Genomic DNA, 22,818 nt, shown 5'->3' on the forward strand with positions numbered 1-22,818 from the left:
TTTTGGTTGTTGTTCTTCTTTCTCTAATTGCCTTAGGTATAAGTTTAGGTTGTTTATTTGAGATTTTTCTTGTCTCTTGGGGTAGGATTGTATTGCTATAAACTTACCTCTTAGAACTGCTTTTGCTGCATTCCATAGGTTTTGGATCATCATGTTTTCATTGTCATTTGTCTCTAGGTATTTTTTGATTCCTCTTTGATATCTTCAGTGATAACTTGGTTATTTAGTAGCATATTGTTTAGCCTCCATGTGTTTGTATTTTTTACAGTTTTTTCCCTGTAATTGATATCTTGTCTCATAATGTTGGTGTCAGAAAGATATTTGATACGATTTCAATTTTCTTAAATTTACTGAGGTTTGATTTGTGACCCAAGATATGATCTTTCCTGGAGAATGTTCCATGTGAACTTGAGAGGAAAGTGTATTCTGTTGTTTTTGGATAGAATGTCCTTTAAATATCAATTAAGTCCACCTGGTCTAATGTGTCATTTAAAGCTTGTGTTTCCTTATTTATTTTCATTTTGGATGATCTGTCCATTGGTGAAAGTGGGGTGTTAAAGTCCTCTACTATTATTGTGTTACTGTCGATTTTCCCTTTTATGGCTGTTAACATTTGCCTTATGTATTGAGGTGTTCCTAGGTTGGGTGCATAAATATGTACAATTGTTATATCTTCTTCTTGGATTGATCCCTTGATCATTATGTAGTGTCCTTCTTTGTCTCTTGTAATAGTCTTTATTTTAAAGTCTATTTTGTGTTATATGAGAATTGCTACTCCAGCTTTCTTTTGATTTCCATTTTCATGGAATATCTTTTCCCATCCCCTCCCTTTCAATCTGCATGTGTCTCTAGGTCTGAAGTGGGTCTCTTGTAGACGGCATATATACGGTCCTTGTTTTTGTATCCATTCAGCCAGTCTATGTCTTTTGTTTGGGGCATTTAATCCATTTACATTTAAGGTAATTATTGTTATGTATGTTCCTATTACCATTTTCTTAATTGTTTTGGGTGTGTTATTGTAGGTCTTTTCCTTCTCTTGTGTTTCCCACCTAGAGAACTTCCTTTAGCATTTGTTGTAGTGATGGTTTGGTGATGCTGAATTCTCTTGGCTTTTGCCTGTCTGTAAAGGTTTTAATTTCTCTGTCAAATCTGAATGAGATCATTGCTGGATAGAGTAATCTTCATTGTAGGTTTTCCCCTTTCATCACTTTAAATATATCCTACCACTCCCTTCTGTCTTGCAGATTTCTGCTGAAAGATCAGCTGTTAACCTTATGGGGATTCCTTTGTGTGTTATTTGTTGCTTTTCCCTTGCTGCTTTTAGTATTTTTTCTTTGTGTTTAATTTTTGATAGTTTGATTAATATTACTATTACCTTTCTCATATTAGAGAAATTTTCAACTATAATCTCTTCAAATATTTTCTCAGACCTTTTCTTTTTCTCTTCTTCTCTTGGGATCCCTATAATTCGAATGTTGGTGCATTTAATGTTGTCCCAGAGGTCTCTGAGACTGTCCTCAATTCTTTTCATTCTCTTTTCTTTATTCTGCTCTGCAGCAGTTGTTTCCACTATTCTATCTTCCAGGTCACTTATCTATTCTTTTGCCTCAGTTATTCTGTTACTGATTCCTTCTAGAGTATGTTTAATTTCATTTATTGTGTTGTTCATCATTGTTTGTTTGCTCTTTAGTTCTTCTAAGTGCTTGTTAAAAGTTTCTTGTATTTTCTCCATTCTATTTCCAAGATTTTGGATCATGTTTACTATCATTATTCTGAATTGTTTTCAGGTAGACTGCCTATTTCCTCTTCATTTGTTTGGTCTGGTGGGTTTTTACCTTGCTTTTTCATCAGCTGCATATTTCTATGTGTTCTCATTTTGTTTAAGTTAGTGTGCTTGGGGTTGCCTTTTCACAGGCTGCAGGTTCATAGTTCATGTTATTTTTGGTGTCTGCCCCCAATGGATGAGTTTGGTTCAGTGGCTTGTGTAGGCTTCCTTGTGGGGGAAACTGGTGCCTGTGCTCTGGTGGGTGGGTCTGGATCTTGTCCTTCTTGTGGGCAGGGCCGAATCCTGTGGTATGTTTTGGGGTGTCTGTGAACTTAGTATGACTTTAGGCAGCCTCTCTGCTAATGGGTGGGTTTGTGTTCCTGTCTTGCTAGTTGTTTGTCATGGGGTGTCCAGCACTGGAGCTTGCTAGATGTTGGGTGGAGCTGAGTCTTAGTGTTGAGACAGATCTCTGGGAGAGCTCTCACTGATTAATATTACATGGGGCCGGGAGGGCTCTGTTGGACCAATATCCTGGATTTGGCTCTCCCACCTTGGAAGCTCAGGCCTGACACCCGGCCGGAGCACCAAGAGTCTACAAGCCACACGGCTTGGAAGAAAAGAAAAAAAAAAAAAACGAACACATAGAATCCCCAAACAAATGGTAAAACAAATCTAAACAAACAAAATCACACAAAGAAACATACACACACACACTCACATAAAGAGAAGAAAAGAGAAAAGGGAAAAGAGCAACCAAACCAATAAACAAATACACCAGTGATAACAAGCACTAAAAACTAAACTAAGATAAACATAAAACCAAAAACAAGTCAGACACAGAAAGCAAACCCCAAGTCTACAGTTGCTCCCAAAGTCCACTGTCTCAATTTTGGGAACATTTGTTGTGTATTCAGGTATCCACAGATGCAGGGTTTATCAAGTTGATTGCGGGGATTTAATCTGCTGCTCCTGAGGCTGCACAGAGAAATTTCCCTTTGTCTTCTTTGTTTGCACAGCTCCTGCGATTCAACTTTGGTTTTGGCCCCGCCTCAGCATGTAGGCCACCCTCAGGTGTCTGTTCCCCACCTAGACAGGAGGGGGTCAAAGCAGTGGCTGATTAGGTCTCTTTTGTGCACTCAGGCCGGGGAGAGGGAGGGGTACCATAGCCATAATTGGAATGCGGGGCGAGCCTGCAGCAGCAGAGGCTGGCATGATATTGCAACAGCCTGAGGCACACCATGTGTTCTTCTATGGAAGTTGTCCCTGGCTCACAGGTCCCTGGTTGTGGTGTGCTGCACAGGCTCCAGAGGGTGTGTGGTAGTGTGACCTTCACTTGCACACAGGATTCTTGGTGACAGCAGCAGCATTAGCAGTCCATGCCCATTTCTGGGGTCTGAGATGATAGCCACAGCTCATGCCTGTCTCTGGAGCTCACTTAGGTCATGCTGTGCCATCTGTGGGCACACAGAACAGGAAGTCCCTCTCCTCATGCACCCCAAAACAATGGTCTCTTGCCTATCTAGCAGCTCCAGACTTTTTCCCAGACTCCCTCCTGGCTAGCTGTGGTGCACTAGCCCCCTTCAGGCTGTGTTCATGCAGCCAACCCCAATCCTCTCCCTGGGGTCTGATCTCTGAAGCCCAAGCTTCAGCTCCCAGCCCCCACCCGCCCCGGCAGGTGAGCAGACAAGCCTCTCAGGCTGGTGAGTGCTGGTCAACACCCATCCTCTGTGCAGGAATCTCTCCGCTTTGCTCCCTGCACCCCTGTTGCTGCACTCTCCTCCGTGGCTCTGAAGCTTCCCCCCTGCCCACCCCCCACCTCTGCCAGTGAAGGGTCTTCCTAATGTGTGGCAATTTTTCCTTCTTCACAGCTCCCTCCCAGAGGTGCAGGTCCCACCCCTATTTATTTGCCTCTGTTTTTTCTTTTTTCTTTTTTCAGGTACGTGGGGATTTTCTTGCTTTTTGTGAAGTCTGAGGTCTTATGCCAGTGTTCAGTAGGTGTTCTGTAGGAGTTGTTCCACATGTAGACGTATTTTTGATGTATTTGTGGGGAGGAAGGTGATCTCCACATCTTACTCCTCTGCCATATTGAAGGTCTCTTTAATTTAATTTCTAAAAATTCCTGCTTATAACTCATTTAGAGGACATAAGACCAGAATAAATTGGCCTTATAAACTGCTTATAAACTCATCCAGAGGCCAGAGCAAAAACTAACACCATTAAAACCAAAATAACACTATTTACAATAACCAAGACATGGAAACAACCTAAATGTCCATCAACAGATAGCTGGATAAAGAAGATGTGATGTATATATACAATGGAATATTACTCAGCCATAAAAAATAATGAAATAATGCCATTTGCAGCAACATGGATGGACCTAGAGATTATCATACTAAGTGAAATAAGTCAGACTGAGAAAGACAAATATTATATGATATCACTTATATATAGACTCTAAAATACAACACAAATGATATTATTTATGAAACAGAAACAGATTCACAGACATAGACAACAAACTTATGGTTACCAAAGTGGGAGGGATAAATTTGGAGTTCGTGATTAAAATATACACACTGCTATATATAAAATAGATATACATCAAGGACCTTCTGTATAGTACAAGGAACTACACTCAATATCTTGTAATAACCTATAATGGAAAAGAATCTAAAAAAGAATATATATATATATGTATAACTGAATCACTTTGCTGTATACCTGAAATTAACACAACACTGTAAATCAACTACATTTCAATAAAAATTTTAAAAAAACAAAGATTCATGTGGTCTGGGTATAAATAACTCCTAAGGCATGCATGACTTTTCTCAGTGTGCTGGTACCTTTCTGTAGATTGTTGTTTCAGAGTGTGACATAGATGGCAAGGGTGAGTCGTTTGGACCAAATGCCACCTAGAAAAGTCTAGGCCAAGAAAGATATTTTTTCTGTCTTCGGGGAAAATGATGAAGTTGATTTTAAGACAGGGACTCCTACTTGTTCAGGCAAGTGGTTGAGAGAGGAACACATCTAACAAAACAAGAGATTGAAAAATATGTCTCTATTTCCCTTTGGCATAAAATCAATGACACACAGTCAGAGACACATAAGAGACCATAAGAGACATGTGCCCCAGCCTAGAGCTTGACCAGTGGCCTCACCAGACAGGTCTGGGTTAGCAGTGTGAAATGGAGAGGTGTGTAAGTCATTCCAACACCTCTGCAGTTAAAGTATGTGTAAACACAACAGAATGAGCTTGTACGCATGTCCATTGTGTTCCACTAATATCAGCTGACTTTGCATTTTTTGGAAATTCTGGTTTACAGAATATAGTATCATGGGTAGGATTTTCAGATATCTTAGACTTTTCTCTGTTTTTTTCCCTTCTAAAAAATATATTTATAGAGTGCTTAGGATATGCTAGGCACTGTGAAATTTTTATTTAATTCTCTCAAAACCTTATAAGGTTATAGTTTATTATAACAATTTTATAAATTTTTAGATAATGTAACAGAGGCATGGGAGAGACTCAGAATCACAGAGCTAACAAATGGTATAGACTGACCTCAAACTCCAAAGGTTCTGCTCATAACCACTGTTCCATAATGCCTAGAGAAGAAAATACTGCAAATTTTATTTAACGGCTTACTTTTGGAAGAAAATTTTCTTTAGTAGCTTCAATCACTAGGAATAGCATTGACTGAGACCCTTGTTCTTCAAACCAAGTCCTGGGCCTTTGGCAAGGTGGCTACTGTATCCCTTAATGTGTCTGTTCCACACTCAAATCTGATGAGCAGTTCTTCTGAAGGTGTTACACAGAGCTGGGTGCAAATCCTGCCTCTACCACTTACAGGCTGTCTTTTCTTGACCAAGTCATTTGCCCCCTCCAAGCCTCAGCTTGCTCATCTGTAAAATGGGTGCAATGATAATTTCATCCTTATAGTGCTGTGTGGAATATTAAATGAGAGGAGATAGGCATAGAGCTGAGCACAAGACCTGAAGCATACTGGATGCTCAATTCAATACTGAGAAAATGGAAAAATTGAAAAAGAAAGCATTGCCAGACTCATAGGAAGTCTTATAAAAAAGGTTAACTTGAAAAATATCTGCTGCAGTCCTTGTGGACAGAAATGTACATATAAAGTAGCCACAATTGTCCATATAGCTTGCCTATAGAGAACACATGGCTAATTTTGGCCCCTGTACAAATTCCAAGGCAGACCACAAGATAACTCATGCATATCTTGAGATTTCTCACAAATACCATAGCTCCACAGCATATGCAATCCCAGTCCAGATGGCTCAATCTCCTTCAATTCCCTTTCCACCTCCGCTTCTCCCAAAAGTTACCAGAGTACAGCTGGCCCTGTGGCTTAAATCTCAGCCGAAATTAGGCTAATCCCTGGGGGCACCTCCCTGGAAATCCAGCTGCATCCCTCATTCCTTTCAAGCCATAACAAGTGAGCAAACCCTTCCTCCTCTGCCATTCTGAGGAAATTCTTCCACAGAGTTAGAGATAAGAATATGGCATGGTGACATTTCCAGAAAATACACAACATTGCTCTGAGCTGTGGGTAACCTTTATCCACACTTCTGCCAGATTTTCTTGAAGGAAAATGTTTTTAAAGGCCCAATCTTTCCTAATAAGATAATTTAGACTCAAAGCAGAATAATCATAGGTGATTATTTAGTGTTTGACTAAATTTTAAAGTTCAGCATTTAACTTCTTTGATTCTCATGCTAATCCTGTAATAGGTAGAAACCCTATTTTTAGAGATTTTAGAGGTTAAATATACCTCTTTAGAAAATAGTTCTGCTGGGTACTTTGGAAAAGGATTGAGATTTTGCTCATTTATAAAGAGAAAACGGGAAAAAAAGAGTACTATTTCTGGTGTGGGCAATGTATGAAAAATATTTTACTAACATGATAAGTCAACCCTTCCTCTTATTTTAATGAAGTATAGTTTATTTACAATATTATATTAATTTCAGTTGTACAACATAGTGGTTCAATATTTTTATAGATTATATTTCATTTAAAGTTATTATAAAATATTTGCTATATTCCCTGTGCTGTACAATATATCCTTGTAGCTTATTTACTTTATACATAGTAGTTTGTACCTCTTAATCCCCTACCTCTATCTTGCCCCTTCCCCCTTCCCTCTCTTCACTGGTAACCACTGGTTTGTTCTCTGTATCTGTGAGTTTGTTTCATTACATTCATTTATTTGTTTTATTTTTTAGATTCCACATAAAAGTAGAAACATACAATATTTGTCTTTGTATGACTTATTTCACTAAGCATGGTATCCTCCAGGTCCATCTATGTTGTTGCAAATGGCAAAATTTCATTTTTTTTTATGATTGAGTAATATTTCGTGTGTGTGTGTATGTATATGTATATATATATATATATATATATATATATATATATATATATATATATGTAATGTCTTCTTTATCCATTCATCAGATGGTGGACACTTAAGTTGCTTCCATATCTTGGCTATTGTAAATAATGCTGCTATGAACATTGGGGTTCATGTATCTTTTCAAATTAGTGTCTTCACTTTCCTCAGATACATACCCAGGAGTGGGATTGCTGGATCATATGGTAGTTCTGTTTCTAGTTTTTTTGTGTGTGGAACCTCCATACCATTTTCCATAGTGGCTGCACAAATTTACATTCCCACCAACAGTGTAGGAGGGTTCTCTTTTCTTCACATCCTCACCAGCATTTGTTATTTGTGACTCTTTGATGATGGCTATTATGACAGGTGTGAAGTGATATCTCACTGTGGTTTTGATCTGTATTTCTCTGATGATTAGCAATGTTGATCATCTTTACATGTGCCTGTTGGCCATCTGTATGTCTTCTTTGTAAAAAGGTCTCTTCAGGTCTTCTGCTCTTTTTTTGGTTGGGTTGTTTTTTTGATAACAAGTTCTACGAGCCCTTTATATAAGTTGAATATTAACCCCTTATCAGTCATATCATTTGCAAATATTTTCTCCCATTCAGTAAGTTGTATTTTTGTTTTGTCGATGGCTTCCTTTGCGGTGCAAAAGCTTTTAAGTTTCATTAGGTCCCATTTCTTTATTTTTGCTTTCTTTTTTCTTTGCCTTAGGAGCCAGATCAAAAAATTATTGCTACAATTTATGTCAAAGAGTGTTTTGCCTATGTTCTCTTGTAGGAATTTTGTGGTTTCTGGTCTTATATTGAAGTGTTTAATCCATTTTGAGCTTATTTTAGTATATGGTATGAGGAAATTTTCTAATTTCATTGTTTTACATGTAGCTGTCCAGTTTTCCCAGTACCACTTATTGAAGAGGCTCTTTTCTCCATTGTATGTTCTTGCTTCCTTTGTTGTAGACTAATTAACCATAAGTGTGTGGGCTTAATTCTGGGCTCTCTATTCTGTTCCATTGATCTATGTGTCTGTTTTTGTGCCAGTACCTTGCTGTTTTGATTATTGTAGCTTTGTAGTATAGTCTGAAGTCTGGGATGGTGGTATCTCCAGCTTTGTCCTTTTTTCTCAATATTGCTTTGGTTATTCAGGATCTTTTGTGGTTTCACATGAATTTTAGGATTATTTGTTCTAGTTTTGTGAAAAATGTCATAGATATTTTGGTAGAGATTGCATTAAATCCATAGATTGCTTTGGATAGTGTGGACATTTTAACAATATTAATTCTTCTAATCTACAAACACAAGCTATCTTTCCATTTATTTGTATCACCTTTAATTTCCTTCATTCATCAATGTTTTATAGTTTTCAAGGTATAGGTCTTTCACCTCCATGGTTAAGTTTATTCCTAGGTATTTTATTCTTTTTGATGTGATTTTAAACAGGATTGTTTTCCTGCTTTCTCTTTCTGAGAGTTCATTATTAGTGTATAGAAAAGCAACAGATTTCTGTATATTAATCTTGTATCATGCAACTTTACTGAATTCATTTATTAGTTCTAATGGTTTTTTGGTGGAGACTTTAGAGTTTTCCATATATAGTGTAGTGTCATCTACAAACTGTGACAATTTTACTTCTTCCCTTCCAATTTGGATGCCTTTTATTTCTTTTTCTTGTCTGATTACTGTCACTAGGATTTCCAATACTATGTTAAATAGAAGTGGCAAGAGTGGATATCCTTGTCTTGTTCCTGAATTTAGAGTAAAACCTTTCAGCTTTTCATCATTGCATATGATGTTAGCTGTGGGCTTGTCATAAATGACCTTTATTATGTTAAGATATGTTTCCTGCATATCCACAGTTTTTGCTTTGTTTTGTTTTGTTTGCTTTTAATTTATTTTTTTAAATTGAAGTATAGTTGATTTACAATGTTGTGTTATTTTCAGGTGTAGATCAAACTGATTCACTTATGTGTGTGTGTGTGTGTTGTATACATATATAGAGATTTTTTCAGATTCTTTTCCCATATAGGTTATTACAAAATATTGAGTATAGTTCCCTGTGCTATAAAGTTTTTATCATGAGTGTATGTTGAATTTTGTCAAATGCTTTTTGCATCTATTGAGGTGATCATGTGATTTTTGTCCTTCCTTTTGTTAATGTGGTGTATCACACTGATTGATTTGTGAATATTGAGCCATTGTTGCGTCCCTGGCATAAATCTCACTTGATCATGGTGTATGATCCTTTTTATATATTGTTGAATTAGGTTTGCTACTATTTTGTTGAGGATTTTTGCATCTATATTCATCAGAGATATTGGCCAGTAATTTTCTTTTTTTTGTAGTGTCTTTTTCTGGTTTTGGTATCAGGGTAATTTTGGCCTCCTGCAATGAATTTGGGGGTGTTCCCTCCTCTTCAATTTTTTGGAATAGTTTGAGAAGGATAGGTATTAGCACTTTGTTGTATGTTTGGTAGAATTCCCCCATGAAGCTGATCAGTTCTGGACATTTGTTTGCTGGGAGCTTTTTGATTACTAATTCAATTTTAATACTAGTGACCACTCTGTTCAGACTGTGTATTTTTTCCTGATTCAGTCTTGGAAGATTGTATGTTTCTAGGAATTTATCCATTTCTTCTAGGTTGTCTAATTTGTTGACATGTAACTGTTTTTTTTTTCTTTAATTTTTATTGGAGCATAGTTGATTTACGATGTTGTGTTACTTTCTGCTGTACAGCAAAGTGAATCAGTTATACATATACATATATCCACTCTTTTTTTAGATTCTTTTTCCATATAGGTCATTACAGAGTATTGAGTAGAGTTCCCTGTGTGATATAGTAAGTCTTTATTAGTTATCTATTTTATATATAGTAGTATGTATGACATGTAACTATTGATTGTAGTATCTCGTGATGTTTTGTATCTCTGTGATATCAGTTGTAATTTCTCCTTTTTCATTTCTACCCCTTCCTCTTCTACCAGAACTTTTATGAAATGATTTTCCTTATGTTTTAACAAAGTGTGTTGATTGGCCTTTTTTAAAAAGCCAAAATGGAGATCCTGGTGGCAGAGCAGGTAATGATTAGTAAATTCCAGGATTGTAAACTCAAAAGGAAAGAAATGTCCATTTAACTAATCTTCACACATCCTGATACAGTATTGCCAAGAACTCTAGAAGAGATTTTGGCAGTATTTTAGGGCTAAAGTATATTACATTGCATCCATTGCATAGACAAATATATTTATGCTTTTGTCTGCACTTCCAGTTTTATATTTAGTAATTAAGAATCTTGATATTGATCAAAAATTCTAAGAATTTGAAACTAGGTTCTTGGTGGAGGATTGGAGGTACATAGATTTCAAACAGCTCATGAAATGTAAAATCCTGTTCAATGACTATGAATGTATTGATAAAGGAAAAGTCTGGTACATTAATGACCAGTTCTTAGTCCTTTGTAAGAAGGGAGAGAATATAGGAATATCTCAAACAAGATGGTTAGTTCTCATCTATTAGAAATGCCCAAGGTGAAGTAATAGGAACTGGATTTACCTACTATATATATATATATATATATATATATATATATATATATATATATATATGTATATATGTATATGAAATGAAACAACAATTGTCAGGACACTGGACTTCAAGAAATAAAAGTGATCCCTGAGAGATGAGAAACCAATGAGATGAACCCTATGATTTCTCCACCTTACTGCCAAGAGAGAGTTTCCAGGCCATGGTTCAGGAAGGGGAATTCAGGTGGAATCCAGTATACTCCTTGAGATGAGGAAACAGAGCTGAGAGTTCAGGGAGAACAAGGTGGTAAGAGTTCACAGGACAGAACACCAGAGAGGAGAGAGCTGTGCAGAGAGAGAAACCCAGAGCTCTACAGAGGATGCCCCTTCATCATTCATCAGAGTGCTGATAGCATGAGCATGTGAGGAAATGACCTGAGCATGGGGGAACATTCTTCTGAAAGAATTAGAGGATAATGCCCATTGCTCACAGGGCCAGGGATAGTGCCTGTTACCACCAGCGAGACTGGAAAAACTCATAATTCATAGAGTACTGGGAAGAAAATTCAGGAAGGTCTTGCTTCAGTAGTGGGGAATAAATAGCCTTAAATTAAGTACCACTCTGCACATACCTAACAAATCATAACAGCAAGACCCAAAAAGATCAAATCATTTTCATGTAATTTGTCTCCCAAAACAAATCATATGGATATTTATAAGAATATAAAACTATCCCATATCCAACAAGGCAAATTTCATAATGTCTGGCATAAAAAGCAGAAAGAACCCATCATCAAAAGTACAATCACTCAAAACCAAATCAGAACTGACAAAGATGTTAGAATTAACAAAGAAATTAAAACAGTTATTGTAACTATACTCCATATGTTAAAAAGTTAAGCAGAGACATGGAAAATGTAAAAAAAAATAAAATTAAATAGAATTTGTAGAGATGAAAGCTGCAGTGCCTAGGATGAACAATACACTGGATGGGATTAATGGGAAATTAGATTTGATAAAAGAAAAGACTAGTGACCTTGAAGATGTAGCCATAGAAATTATCCAAAATAAAACTCAAGGAGAATAAAGACTTTAAAAAAAAAATGAAAAGATCCTCAGTGGGTTTCAATACCTCTCTCAATAACTGACAAAAGAATAGACAGAAAATCAGCAGGAATATCGTAGGCCTGAACAACAGTATCAGTTAATTTGACCTAATTGATATTAATAGAACACTGCACACAAAATAGCAAATACACATTCTTTTCAAGTACATGTGAAACATTTACCAAGACAGACCATACTGTAGACCATAAAACAATTCTCAAAATTGGAAAGGTTTCAAATCATTCCAAGTATATTCTCTGACCAAAACAGAATTAAGTTGAAATCAATAGTAGGAAGATCTTTGAAAAATCCCCAAGTATTTGGAAACTAAATAAAGCACTTCTAAATAATCCATGGTCAAAGAAAAAAGCAAAGGCAAAATTAGCAAGTATTTTGAAATAGATGAAAATAAAATCACAATATACTAGAATTTGTGAGATTCCACTAAAGCAGTACTTAGGATGTCATTCATAGCATTAAATGCCTATACTGGTAAAGAAGAAAGTTTTCAAATGAATGACCTCAACTTTCATCTTAAGAAATTAGAAAAAGAAGAACAAGTTAAACCTAAGGTAAGGAGAAGAAAGGAAGTAATAAAATTAAAGCAGAACTCAATGAAATAGAAAAGAGAAAATCAATAAAACCAAAAGTGGTTTTTTGATAAGATCAACTAAATTGATAAACCCATAGTCAAACTCACCAGTAAAAAAGAAATTACACAAATTACCAATATCAGGAATGAGAGAGGAGAAATATTCTACAGATATTAAAAGGATAATCAGGGAGTATTATAAGCAGTTTTTGCCTATAAGTTAGAGATTTTAGGTGAAATAGGCAAATTAGTTGCAATGCATGAGTTACCAAGCCTCACTCAAGGAAAAGTAACCTAAATATTCCTAAACCTATTAAAGAAATTGAATTTGTAGTTCAAAACTTTCCATAAAGAAAACTCCAAGCCCAGATGACTTCACTGGTGACTTCAACAAAACATTTAAGGAAGAAATAATATCAATTCTACATAAACTCTTCCAGAATATTAAATAGGAAGGAATGCTTACAAACTCATTCTTTGAGGCCAAAACCAGACAAAGACATTACAAGTAAAGGAAACTACAGACCAACATTCCTCGTAAACATAGGTGCAAAAATTCTAAACAAAATGTTAGCAAATCAAATGCAACCATATTAGCTTGATGTGGCAATCATTATACAAGGTATATTTATATCAAAACATTGTACACTTTATTATTAATTTTTTTATTCAATTTTTAAAATTTTTTATTGAAATATAGTTGATTCACAATGTTGTGTTAGCTTCAGGTGTACAGCAAAGTAATTCAGTTATACATACATATATATGTGTATCTATATATTCTTTTAAAAATCCTTTTCTAGTATAGGTTATTACAAGATATTGAGTATAGTTCCCTGTGCTATACAGTAGGCCCTTGTTGATTATCTATTTTACATATAGTAGTGTGTATATGTTAATCCCAAACTCCTAATTTATCCCTCGCCCCTCGCTTTCCCCTTTGGTAACCATAAGTTTCTTTCCTGTGTCTGTGAGTCTATTTCTGTTTTTGTAAATAAGTTCATTTGTATCATTTTTTTAGATTCCACATATAAGCAATATTATATGATGTTTGTCTTTCTCTGTCTGTCTGACTTACTTCACTAAGTATGATCATCTCTAGATCCATCCATGTTGCTGCAAGTGGCATTATTTTATTCTTTTTTATGGCTGAGTACTGTTCTATTGTGTATATATACCATATCCATTCATCTGTCAATGGACACTTAGGTTGCTTCCATGTCTTGGTTATTGTAAATAACGCTGCTACGAACATTGGGGTGCATATATCCTTTCGAATTATAGTTTTCTCCAGATATATGCCCAGGAGTAGGATCACTGGGTCATATGGTAGTTCTATGTTTAGTTTTTTAAAGAACCTCCATACTGTTCTCCATAATGGCTGCACCCATTTACATTCCCACCGACAATGTAGGAGGGTTCCTTTTTCTCCACACCCTCTCTAGCATTTCTTATTTGTATACTTTTTGATGAACGTTGTACACTTTAAATATATACAAATTTTATTTGTCAGAAAAAAATCCTACAATAGATAAAAAAAGATAATGTGGAGTTGACCCCAGGAATGCAGAGATCATTGAGCATACAGAAGTCATCTGATAGTATTTGTCTTGTTAATAACATTATCCCTGGTGTTGTTTTTCTGCATTCTATTTCAATATTAAACTTTTGTGGCATTTATACAGGTTAATCAATTCATTTGTGAGGGTGGTTGCTGTGAGGATTAAATAAAGTAATAGATGCAAAGCATGAATAATGGGCCAAGCACAATTGGACAGTAATAAGTTTTTGCCAGTTAGGAATCTACTTCTTGCTTGATTAGGTTCACAAACATACTTCTTTCATAGAAAAAAAAGAATATTGACCACGTCCTCCTGTCTTTCTGAGCTGACATTTCCTGTTGTGACCTCACCAACCAGCCATCGTCCCCATGATTGTAGACATGGTTTCATGACCCTTTAGAGCAGAGCCACTAGAAGTGCTGGCCTCCAACAAGATAAGAAGTTAGCATCAGAGTGTAACGGGGGCACTGTTTCCTTCCTTGAGAAGGTCTTGATACAAAAAATAAATAAATAAAATAAAATCAGATGAAATAATTTGTGTGCTTAGTGATGTAGTTGACTTATATCATGGTGCAAACTTCTTATCTTGTCATGGGCCAATAAGCTGTTTGCGGACTGGTACTTTGAGTACCAAGGTCTTAGAGTATGTCATGTCTTACACAGAATTTGGATTCTAAAGTCAGCATTTATACTTCTTCTCATGACATCATACTATGGTGCATATTTTAAGCATGTATATAAAGATGTCATCAATAAATGTGACTTTGACATATTTACTTTTCTCTTGGGGTCATTATGTATAATGAAATCTCATGCAGTATGTACTCCAAATTTTGTAACCATGTGGCATGCACTAAAAATCACTGTATGTTTTTCACCTTGCATACGAAAATAGCTGGAGGATCCATCAATCCTTTGACAAAGATCAGAGATGGGGTAGCAAATAGGTTTCTTCACATGTGACAATACCTGTCAAGTGGTAATGGCTCTCCACACACTGTGTAGAGATGTACTTAGAGAATGCATCTGGGAACAAGTACTGATATTGATTAGTAACGTATACCATGGGTGTGGGAATGAAGTATGACAACACCTCATGCTGTGTATTGCCATTCTTGGCTAGGAGTTTCAAGGTTTTCCATCTACTAAAAATAGTGACTTGAGTTATTCTGTTGCAGGACAGGAAAACCATGGCAGAAAAGAAGAACCAGGTCCTACTTATGAACTTAGAGATGCCTCTCTTCAAGGATATTACATGGATGTGGCTTTTCTCATAGATGCTTCCCAAAGAATAGGAAATGATGAGTTTAAGGAAGTGAAAGCTTTTATAACCTCAGTGCTTGATTACTTTTACCTGGCCCCAGATCCACTCACCTCCACCTTGGGAGACAGAGTGGCAGTCCTGACCTACTCTCCTCCAGGCTATATACCCAACACAGAAGAATGCCCCATCTACCTAGAATTTGATTTGGTTACTTATAACAGTATACATCAAATGAAACATCATCTCCAAGACTCCCTTCAGCAGCTTAATGGAGATGTTTTTATTGGCCATGCCTTACAGTGGACAATTGACAATGTCTTTGTCGGAACCCCCAACCTGAGGAAAAACAAAGTTATCTTTGTTATATCTGCTGGTGAAACCAACCCTTTAGACAGGGGAGTCTTAAGAAATGTATCTCTGAGAGCCAAGTGTCAGGGCTACTCCATATTTGTGTTTTCCTTTGGTCCTCTACACAATGACAAGGAATTAGAAGAATTAGCCAGCCACCCACTGGATCATCACTTAGTCCAGCTTGGCCGAACCCACAAGCCAGATTTGAACTATATCGTCAAATATGTCAAGCCATTTGTTCATTCAATCAGACGTAAGTCACTTAAGTTTTTCTCTTCTGTTGCTTTTCCAATAGATACCTTTTTGTACAATCCACCAGTTGACTTAGTAACATGATTCTCGCTTCAGTCAAGAGTGGTGGAGTCTAGGTGTGAGTAGGAGGCAATGAGAAAACCACAGAGAAAATCCCAGGTCCTAGTGACCTTGAGCTCTGCTGTCCCACTGTCAGGGTCTTTGCCAGAAAGTGAAAAGTGTCTTTTAATCCTAATCTGTGTTTACTATGTGCCAAGTTTTTTAAAGGATTGTATCATTTAATCCTCAGGACAGCCCTCTAAGGAAAGTAGAATTATCCCCATTTTACAAGTGAGAAAACTGAGGTTCACAGACATTAAATCAATTGCTCAAAAGCTGACAGTTAATAGTTGGCAAATTCTAGACTCAATCCTATGCATTCTGACCCCAGAGCTGTGCTCTAATCCATTAAACTATACATCAATTACTAAAGCTTTAATAAACGATTACAGTGGTATTACTGTAATGAATAATACCCCATTCCCACCACCCTCCACCTACTCCAAGGACTTCTGTTTCATCTTGTCACTGTAAATCAACTTTGCTTCTGACTTGAATTCTTAAGAGCCATGGGGACAAATCTCTTCTAGAGCCTCTGTCTCAGACAGCTGGCTCAGGCACAGCCAGGCAAGGGGTTTAAGGGAGTCTTTTCACAGTAAGCATTTGAGAGAGACTGCCCAGTCTCTGTCCATGAGCTGTAATTCCAGGCATGATTATAGTAGTAAACCTAAGAGCTTGTAGCATCAAGCAAGTCCGGGCCTGTGCCGGGAATTAGGAGTGTGACAGAGGCCACCCTGAATGGTTGTCTGTAGCTACCGCAAGTTTAATGGGGAATCAGAGAGATGCAGATTTTCTGGCACTCATAAAGCCCAGGGCTCATGGAACCCTCAGCATCTTGGCACTCAGAATTTATATTTAGTGGCAAGCTTGTCACTTGCAAAAAAAAAAATGATGCCTTCTTCCAACCTCAAGATAAATAGGGCAGACAATTTCAATAGTAATACTGTCTTCTAGAAACATCTTCCTTTTAGAGTGAGAGAACCGGATGTTATAAGGGATTAAGAGATATCCTTGAATTATATTGCAAGCCTGTGACACACAGAGCATGAGAATTTTTGACTCAATCACTGCTATATCTCACTGACTTTGCCAACAAGGTATTGCAAAGTCAGAAGGTTCATACTTTGCTGAGTCCCTTATAAAATTAGCTTGCTCTTGGAAACACCTCCAACCACAGGAAAAGATGAACTGACTTTGGGTGATAGAATATGGAAGGATAAAATTTAGACTAACCACCCACTCTCTCTCCAGGTGCCATCAACAAATATCCCCCTGCAGATATGAGACCCAAATGTGTTAACATCACCTCTCCCAACCCAGAGAATGGTGGCACAGAAAACACTGTATTGTGAGTTGACACATTCACAATTTGGGTAATACTACCACTGGAAACAGTCCTTAAGAAAATAATTTGAAAGAAATGGCATTTTAGTTTTCAGGATGCAAGTTTCATTGTGGGGTGTGTGTGTGTGGTGGGGGGGGTGTGTTTTAAATGTTCCTGATTTGTGACAACACCACAGATCTGGTGTTAATAGTACATAGAATATGATCCATATTTGAAAGAACCATGTTTCCAATTTTGTAGCTTTTATGAAAAAAGAGACCCCTATTAATACCTTATTAGTAACTATATCATATCATTCAAATATTGGGTACTGTTAAAACAGAAAACATATAATATCAAAGGTTAGATGTAATAGTTTTAGAGCAGAAGAAAAAGATGAAAAAGAAAAACTCACAAAGCGGCAACAAAAACGTTTCCTGTTTCAAAAACAGAACCCATATGGAGACTGGCAGGAAGAATTCGTTTAAGTTTGATTTCGCAAAGTCCAACCCTAAGTACTCAGTAAAAATTCAGTGATGAGAATAATATTGGTTTGGAACCCTAAACCATGGGCACAAATGTCTAATTTCCCTTTGGAATTAAAAAGTTGCCCCTCAGTCAAATTTCATCCACAAACTGCATTTGGACTATTCCAATAACATGCATAAAATTGATTCCTGTTACATTATCTGTCTGTATCTACACTGAATCCTGAAAGGGACTTGGTTAACATATTTTTCTTCGTTTTTCTCTATCACTTCAGCCTTCTTCCTGAGGTATATGAAATAGAGATGGAGAACAGTGAGCCTTTGGGTGAATTAGATTCCCAGCAGCAGCATTTCTTTGAATTAGGGAATGGTCATAGTAACAGTTCTGGGACCACCACTGATTTGGTCCAGAGGTTATACATGCTCTCTTCAACTAGGGAACTGATGATGAAAGACAAGGAAGAGGCACATTCGGAAGAAATTACAGCTCTAGCAAATGTCAGACAAGATGAAAAATGTAACCTGAGTGCATTAGAGTTGACAACTCTGAAATACCCTTGTTTGTTTGGATTTTCCCTGGTAGAAGATGAGCAATGAGAACTCATGGAGACAAATAGAGACTGTAGAATAGAGGGGCTTACCAACTAGGGCTGCAGGGGTCCCCAAAACAAAGGGGCAACGGAGATAAAACTCTCAGAGGGCAAAAAAAAGGAGCCACTGGCCTTGACAAAACCAGAACTAGATATAAATGCCTGGGGTGGGTCAAGGAATAGAAACGTAAGAGGGAGAAGAGTAAGGACCACAGGTTCTTGGGGAGCAGGAGGAGCCCTGCATTCTTGTGGAGATGGGATAGGAGAGGAACTGAGCGACAGACCTCCAGAATTTGAAGACTCAGGGTCTGCTTTCTCCCTTGATGACCAGGGCTTTCCTTGTCTGAGATGTAGGCTCCTGGCCGAGCCCCAGCGCAGTGGAACCTGGAGAGGACAAGGCTGCTGTGGCTCTGAGATCTCTGTACACTTGTTAGGCTGCGTGGGGAAGTGGCTGTGGACGTATAGCTAAAGAGAAAATAGGAGATGGAGAAGAGGCAAGCATAGTCAGTTCGAGGGCAGCTGTTCACAGTCCCTGCTATGTATCAAAATCATGGGAGAAGTTATTTTAAAATAAATATTCCTGGGTGTCTACTAATGCTGAAAATGTGCATATCCTATGACCCAACAATTTTACCCCAGTGTATATATATCCCAATGTATATAACAGAAAAATATATATTCGCTAAGGGTCAGGTACTAGAATGTTCATAACAGAACTATTTGTAGTGGCCTTAAAGTGGGAACAAAAATGCTCAACTGCACACATGATAAATGTTGGTATAATTATGCAATAAAACACTATATATGTATGCAGTACATATGTAAAATACTATATATGTATGTATACTTCACATATATACATATATACAATGTATCTTATGTTATATATGGTATATACTATATCTATAAAATGTATGTATATTATATATAATGTATGTATACATATACATATATACAATGTATATTGTATGTTATATATTATATATACTACATATATTAGATATGGGTATAATTGTAGATACAGATAGCATATAGAATATAATAAAATCAGCAAAATTATGGAAAACAAGAGACAAGGAAAGAGGAAATATGAAAAATATAAGCAAAGAGGAGAGAGAAGATAAGATGTAAGAAGGAAAAATAGATATAAATATGATGAAATATATGGTCTGGTCAAGAAGGACTAAGCTTACTTTGGCCTCAGGATGGAGTGAGCCCATGCTGTCTCTCTCTTCCACTGATTGCAACTGAAAACTGGACAAAACACAAAAAGCAACTACTGAAGAACTCTGAAAAGTAAATAGAAGCAGATATTGTAAAGAGGCATGAGTTTCTCATTTTCTTTTTTGGCCTTGTGCAGAGCCCCAGTCCTGGAGCTCCATGGTGGCCATGGAGCAGGTGGCTTAAACTTGATAAAACCCCCATATTTCTGGCCAGAAGAACTAGGAAAAGGGCCCCCTGTGTGTCAAAGATCATAGAAGAAATCTCCATTTTTTTCTTCTTTTCTCTCATGGTTTTGCTCTAAAGGTGGGCTCCAGTTTGGAACTGAGTAGAAGGTTAGATAGCTGAACTTAAAGAGAAATTACTCTGTCCCCTATCTTTGGGGGCAGAGTAACCAAGAAAAGAGGACCTGTTGGTCAGCATGTGGGGGTAGCCTCAGAGAAGAGAGCTGGAGAAAGGGGTTCTCTAATTTTAACGATGGGAACTACATAAGTCCCAGGTTCTCTCCTAAGCTGTACATGGATGGGAAAGACTCAAAAACAGGATAGCAAAGGCTTTGGACACTAAACTGAGATTGGAACCACTACCCACAGAAAGTGAGGCACTGACATTCTGAACCTAGCACATTGATTGTCTGCTGAAAAAATTAAAGTTATACAGAGAATTATAATAGATTTAGAGTCTATAAAATGTAATATTTGAAGAAGATGTGGAATATATATACAATGGAATATTACTCAGCCATAAAAAGAATGAAATAATGTCATTTGCAGCAAATGGATGGACATAGAGATTATTATACTAAGTGAAGTAAGCCAGACCAAGAAAGACAAATATCATATGGTATCACTTATATGTGGAATCTTAAAAAAAATTCAAGTGAACTTACTTACAAAACAGAAACAGACCCACAGACATAGAAAACAAACTTATGGTTGCCAAAGGGGAAAGGGACAGGGAGTGATAAATTAGGAGTTTGGGATTAACATATACACACTACCATATATAAAATAGGTAACCAACAAGGATCTACTGTATAGCACAGGGAACTATAGTCAATATTTTGTAATAACCTATAATGGAAAAAATCTGAAAAAGAATATATATATATATATGCATATATGTATATTTATGTATGTATATATAACTGAATCATTGTGATGTACACCTGAAATTAACACATTGTAAACCAACTATACTTCAATAGAAACTATATGTATGTTTTAAAAACCAAGATGCTTCAACCTAAAAAAAAATTTTTTTCAAGATACAATCCAAAATTATGTAACACAAGAGAGAACAAGTAGATGTGAATGGTATTCAAAGGATAAGACAATGGATGCCAACTTTCTAATTGACTCAGATGTTGCAATTATCAGACAAAGACATTAAAGCAGCTATTATAACTGTGCTCCATAAGACAAACGGAAACAACTTGAACAGAAGAATATTCTCAGCAGAGACATAGAGATTACAAAAAAGAACCAAAAAGAAGTTTTAGAAGTAAAAAATACAGTATCTGAAATTTTTTAAATTCCCTGGATGAGCTCAGTAGCAGAGTGAAGATGACAGAGGAAAGAGTCAGTGAATTTCAGGGTAGATTAATTACATGATCTGAAGAGAGAAAGGAAATTGAAAACAATGAACAGAGCCTTGGAGACTTGAAGAACAATATCAAAAGGTCCAACATTTGTTTCATTGGGATTCTAGAAGGAAAGTAGAAAGAGATTCATTCAGAAAAAAAAATTGAGGAAATAATGGCCAAAACTTCCCAAATTGGTAAAAGACATAATATTACAGATTTTAAAAGCTCAAAGAAAACCTCACTCAGACATATCATAATCAAACCGCTGAAAACAAAAGATAAAGAAACAATCTGGAAGCAGCTGAGAAAAAGTACATGTTACAAAAGAAAGGAACAGTTATTGAAATGACTGTAGATTTCTCATCAGAAGCCATGGAAGCCAAATAACAGTAGAACACCATTTTTCTTTAAAGTGCTGAGTGAAAAGAACTGTGAACACAGAATTTTATACCCAACGAAAATAGCTGTCCAGAGTGAAGACAAAATAAAGACATTTCCAGATAAAGGAAAACTAAGAGAATTCGTTGCCAACGTATCTATTCTAAAGGACAACTCTGATAGGAGGAAATTGGAGTGAGGTCAAGTGACTGGTGACTAGACGGAGGAGAGGACGCACTGGGAAGGTGACACTGAGGAAGGGACACAAGTGAGAAATCAAGTAGGGGGGTGGAAGGGAAGCTGGTTGAGTAAGGGAAAGTGGCAGGTACTGATGTAGCTCATCCAGGTACAGAGCTCCATGTTTATAAGCAATCTCATAAACATGACCTCATTTGTTCCCCTCCAAAAGCAGGAGACAGGAATCAATATCCTTCCTATGCAGATGGAGAAACTGAAGCTTAGAGAGGTTTAGTGCTTTACTTGGACATGACCCTGGTCTAGCAACTCCTGATTCAGTGTGCTTTCCCAACACTGGGAGGTAGGACTCGGGGTAAATCAGAGGCAGAGTGGGTGGGTGTAAGAGAGGATGTCTTAGCTCAGATTGCCATAGCATATACCATAGACTGGGTGGTTTGAACAGCAGTAATTTATTTTCTCACAGTTCTGGAGGCTGGGAAGTCTGAGATCAGGGAACCAGCCAGTTTGGCTCATGGTGAGAGCTCTCTTCCTGGCTTGCAGACAGCCACCTCCTTTTTGTGTTCTCACATGGTGGAGAGTCCTGGTGTCTCTTTCTCTTATAATTACACCACTTCCATCAGACCAGGCCTCCACCCTTATGACCTCACTTAGCCTTAATCACCTCCTTAAAGGCCCTACCTCCAATACAGCCACATGGCGGGGGTTAGGGCTTCAACATATGAATTTGGGGCACACAGTCTAGTCCATAGCAGGGGATATAATTAAGAGTGTAAGCACAGGAAGGAACCTTATAAATCTGCATTTCTCAAACGTGTCTATACATTATAATCAGCTGGATATTTGCTGACAATTCCACAGTCCACCCCACACTCCACATCAATTAAGTCACATTCTCTGGGGTTGAGACACAGGTATCCATATTTTTTAGAAGCTGCACAGGTGATTCTAGTGTGCATACAAGTTTGAAAAACACTACTATAAATCCTGATTGAATCAGTTCTGTTAGATATTTCAAGGCAGTTTTTGGCTGAAAATGATAAGCTTAGAATCAAAAGGATTATTATCAAGTGAGCATTACCAATACCTTTCTTGTTTATTATCATTT

General features: G+C 37.0%; 1 protein-coding gene across 1 annotated transcript in view; it reads left to right on the plus strand.

The window, feature by feature from the left end:
- COL6A5 (collagen type VI alpha 5 chain) overlaps positions 1–21,357 on the plus strand; it is a 116,222-nt gene extending 94,865 nt beyond the window's left edge. Inside the window, exons 36-38 of the mRNA XM_082459367.1 lie at positions 15,142–15,831; positions 17,181–17,277; positions 18,017–21,357. Coding sequence (XP_082315493.1) covers positions 15,142–15,831; positions 17,181–17,277; positions 18,017–18,338 — 1,109 coding nt within the window. The 3' untranslated portion in view covers positions 18,339–21,357. The remainder of the gene's footprint in view (positions 1–15,141; positions 15,832–17,180; positions 17,278–18,016) is intronic.
- Positions 21,358–22,818: the final 1,461 nt, after the last annotated feature.

The sequence above is a fragment of the Balaenoptera physalus genome (assembly GCF_965194825.1).
Source record: "Balaenoptera physalus genome assembly, chromosome: 4".
Classification (NCBI taxonomy): domain Eukaryota; kingdom Metazoa; phylum Chordata; class Mammalia; order Artiodactyla; family Balaenopteridae; genus Balaenoptera; species Balaenoptera physalus.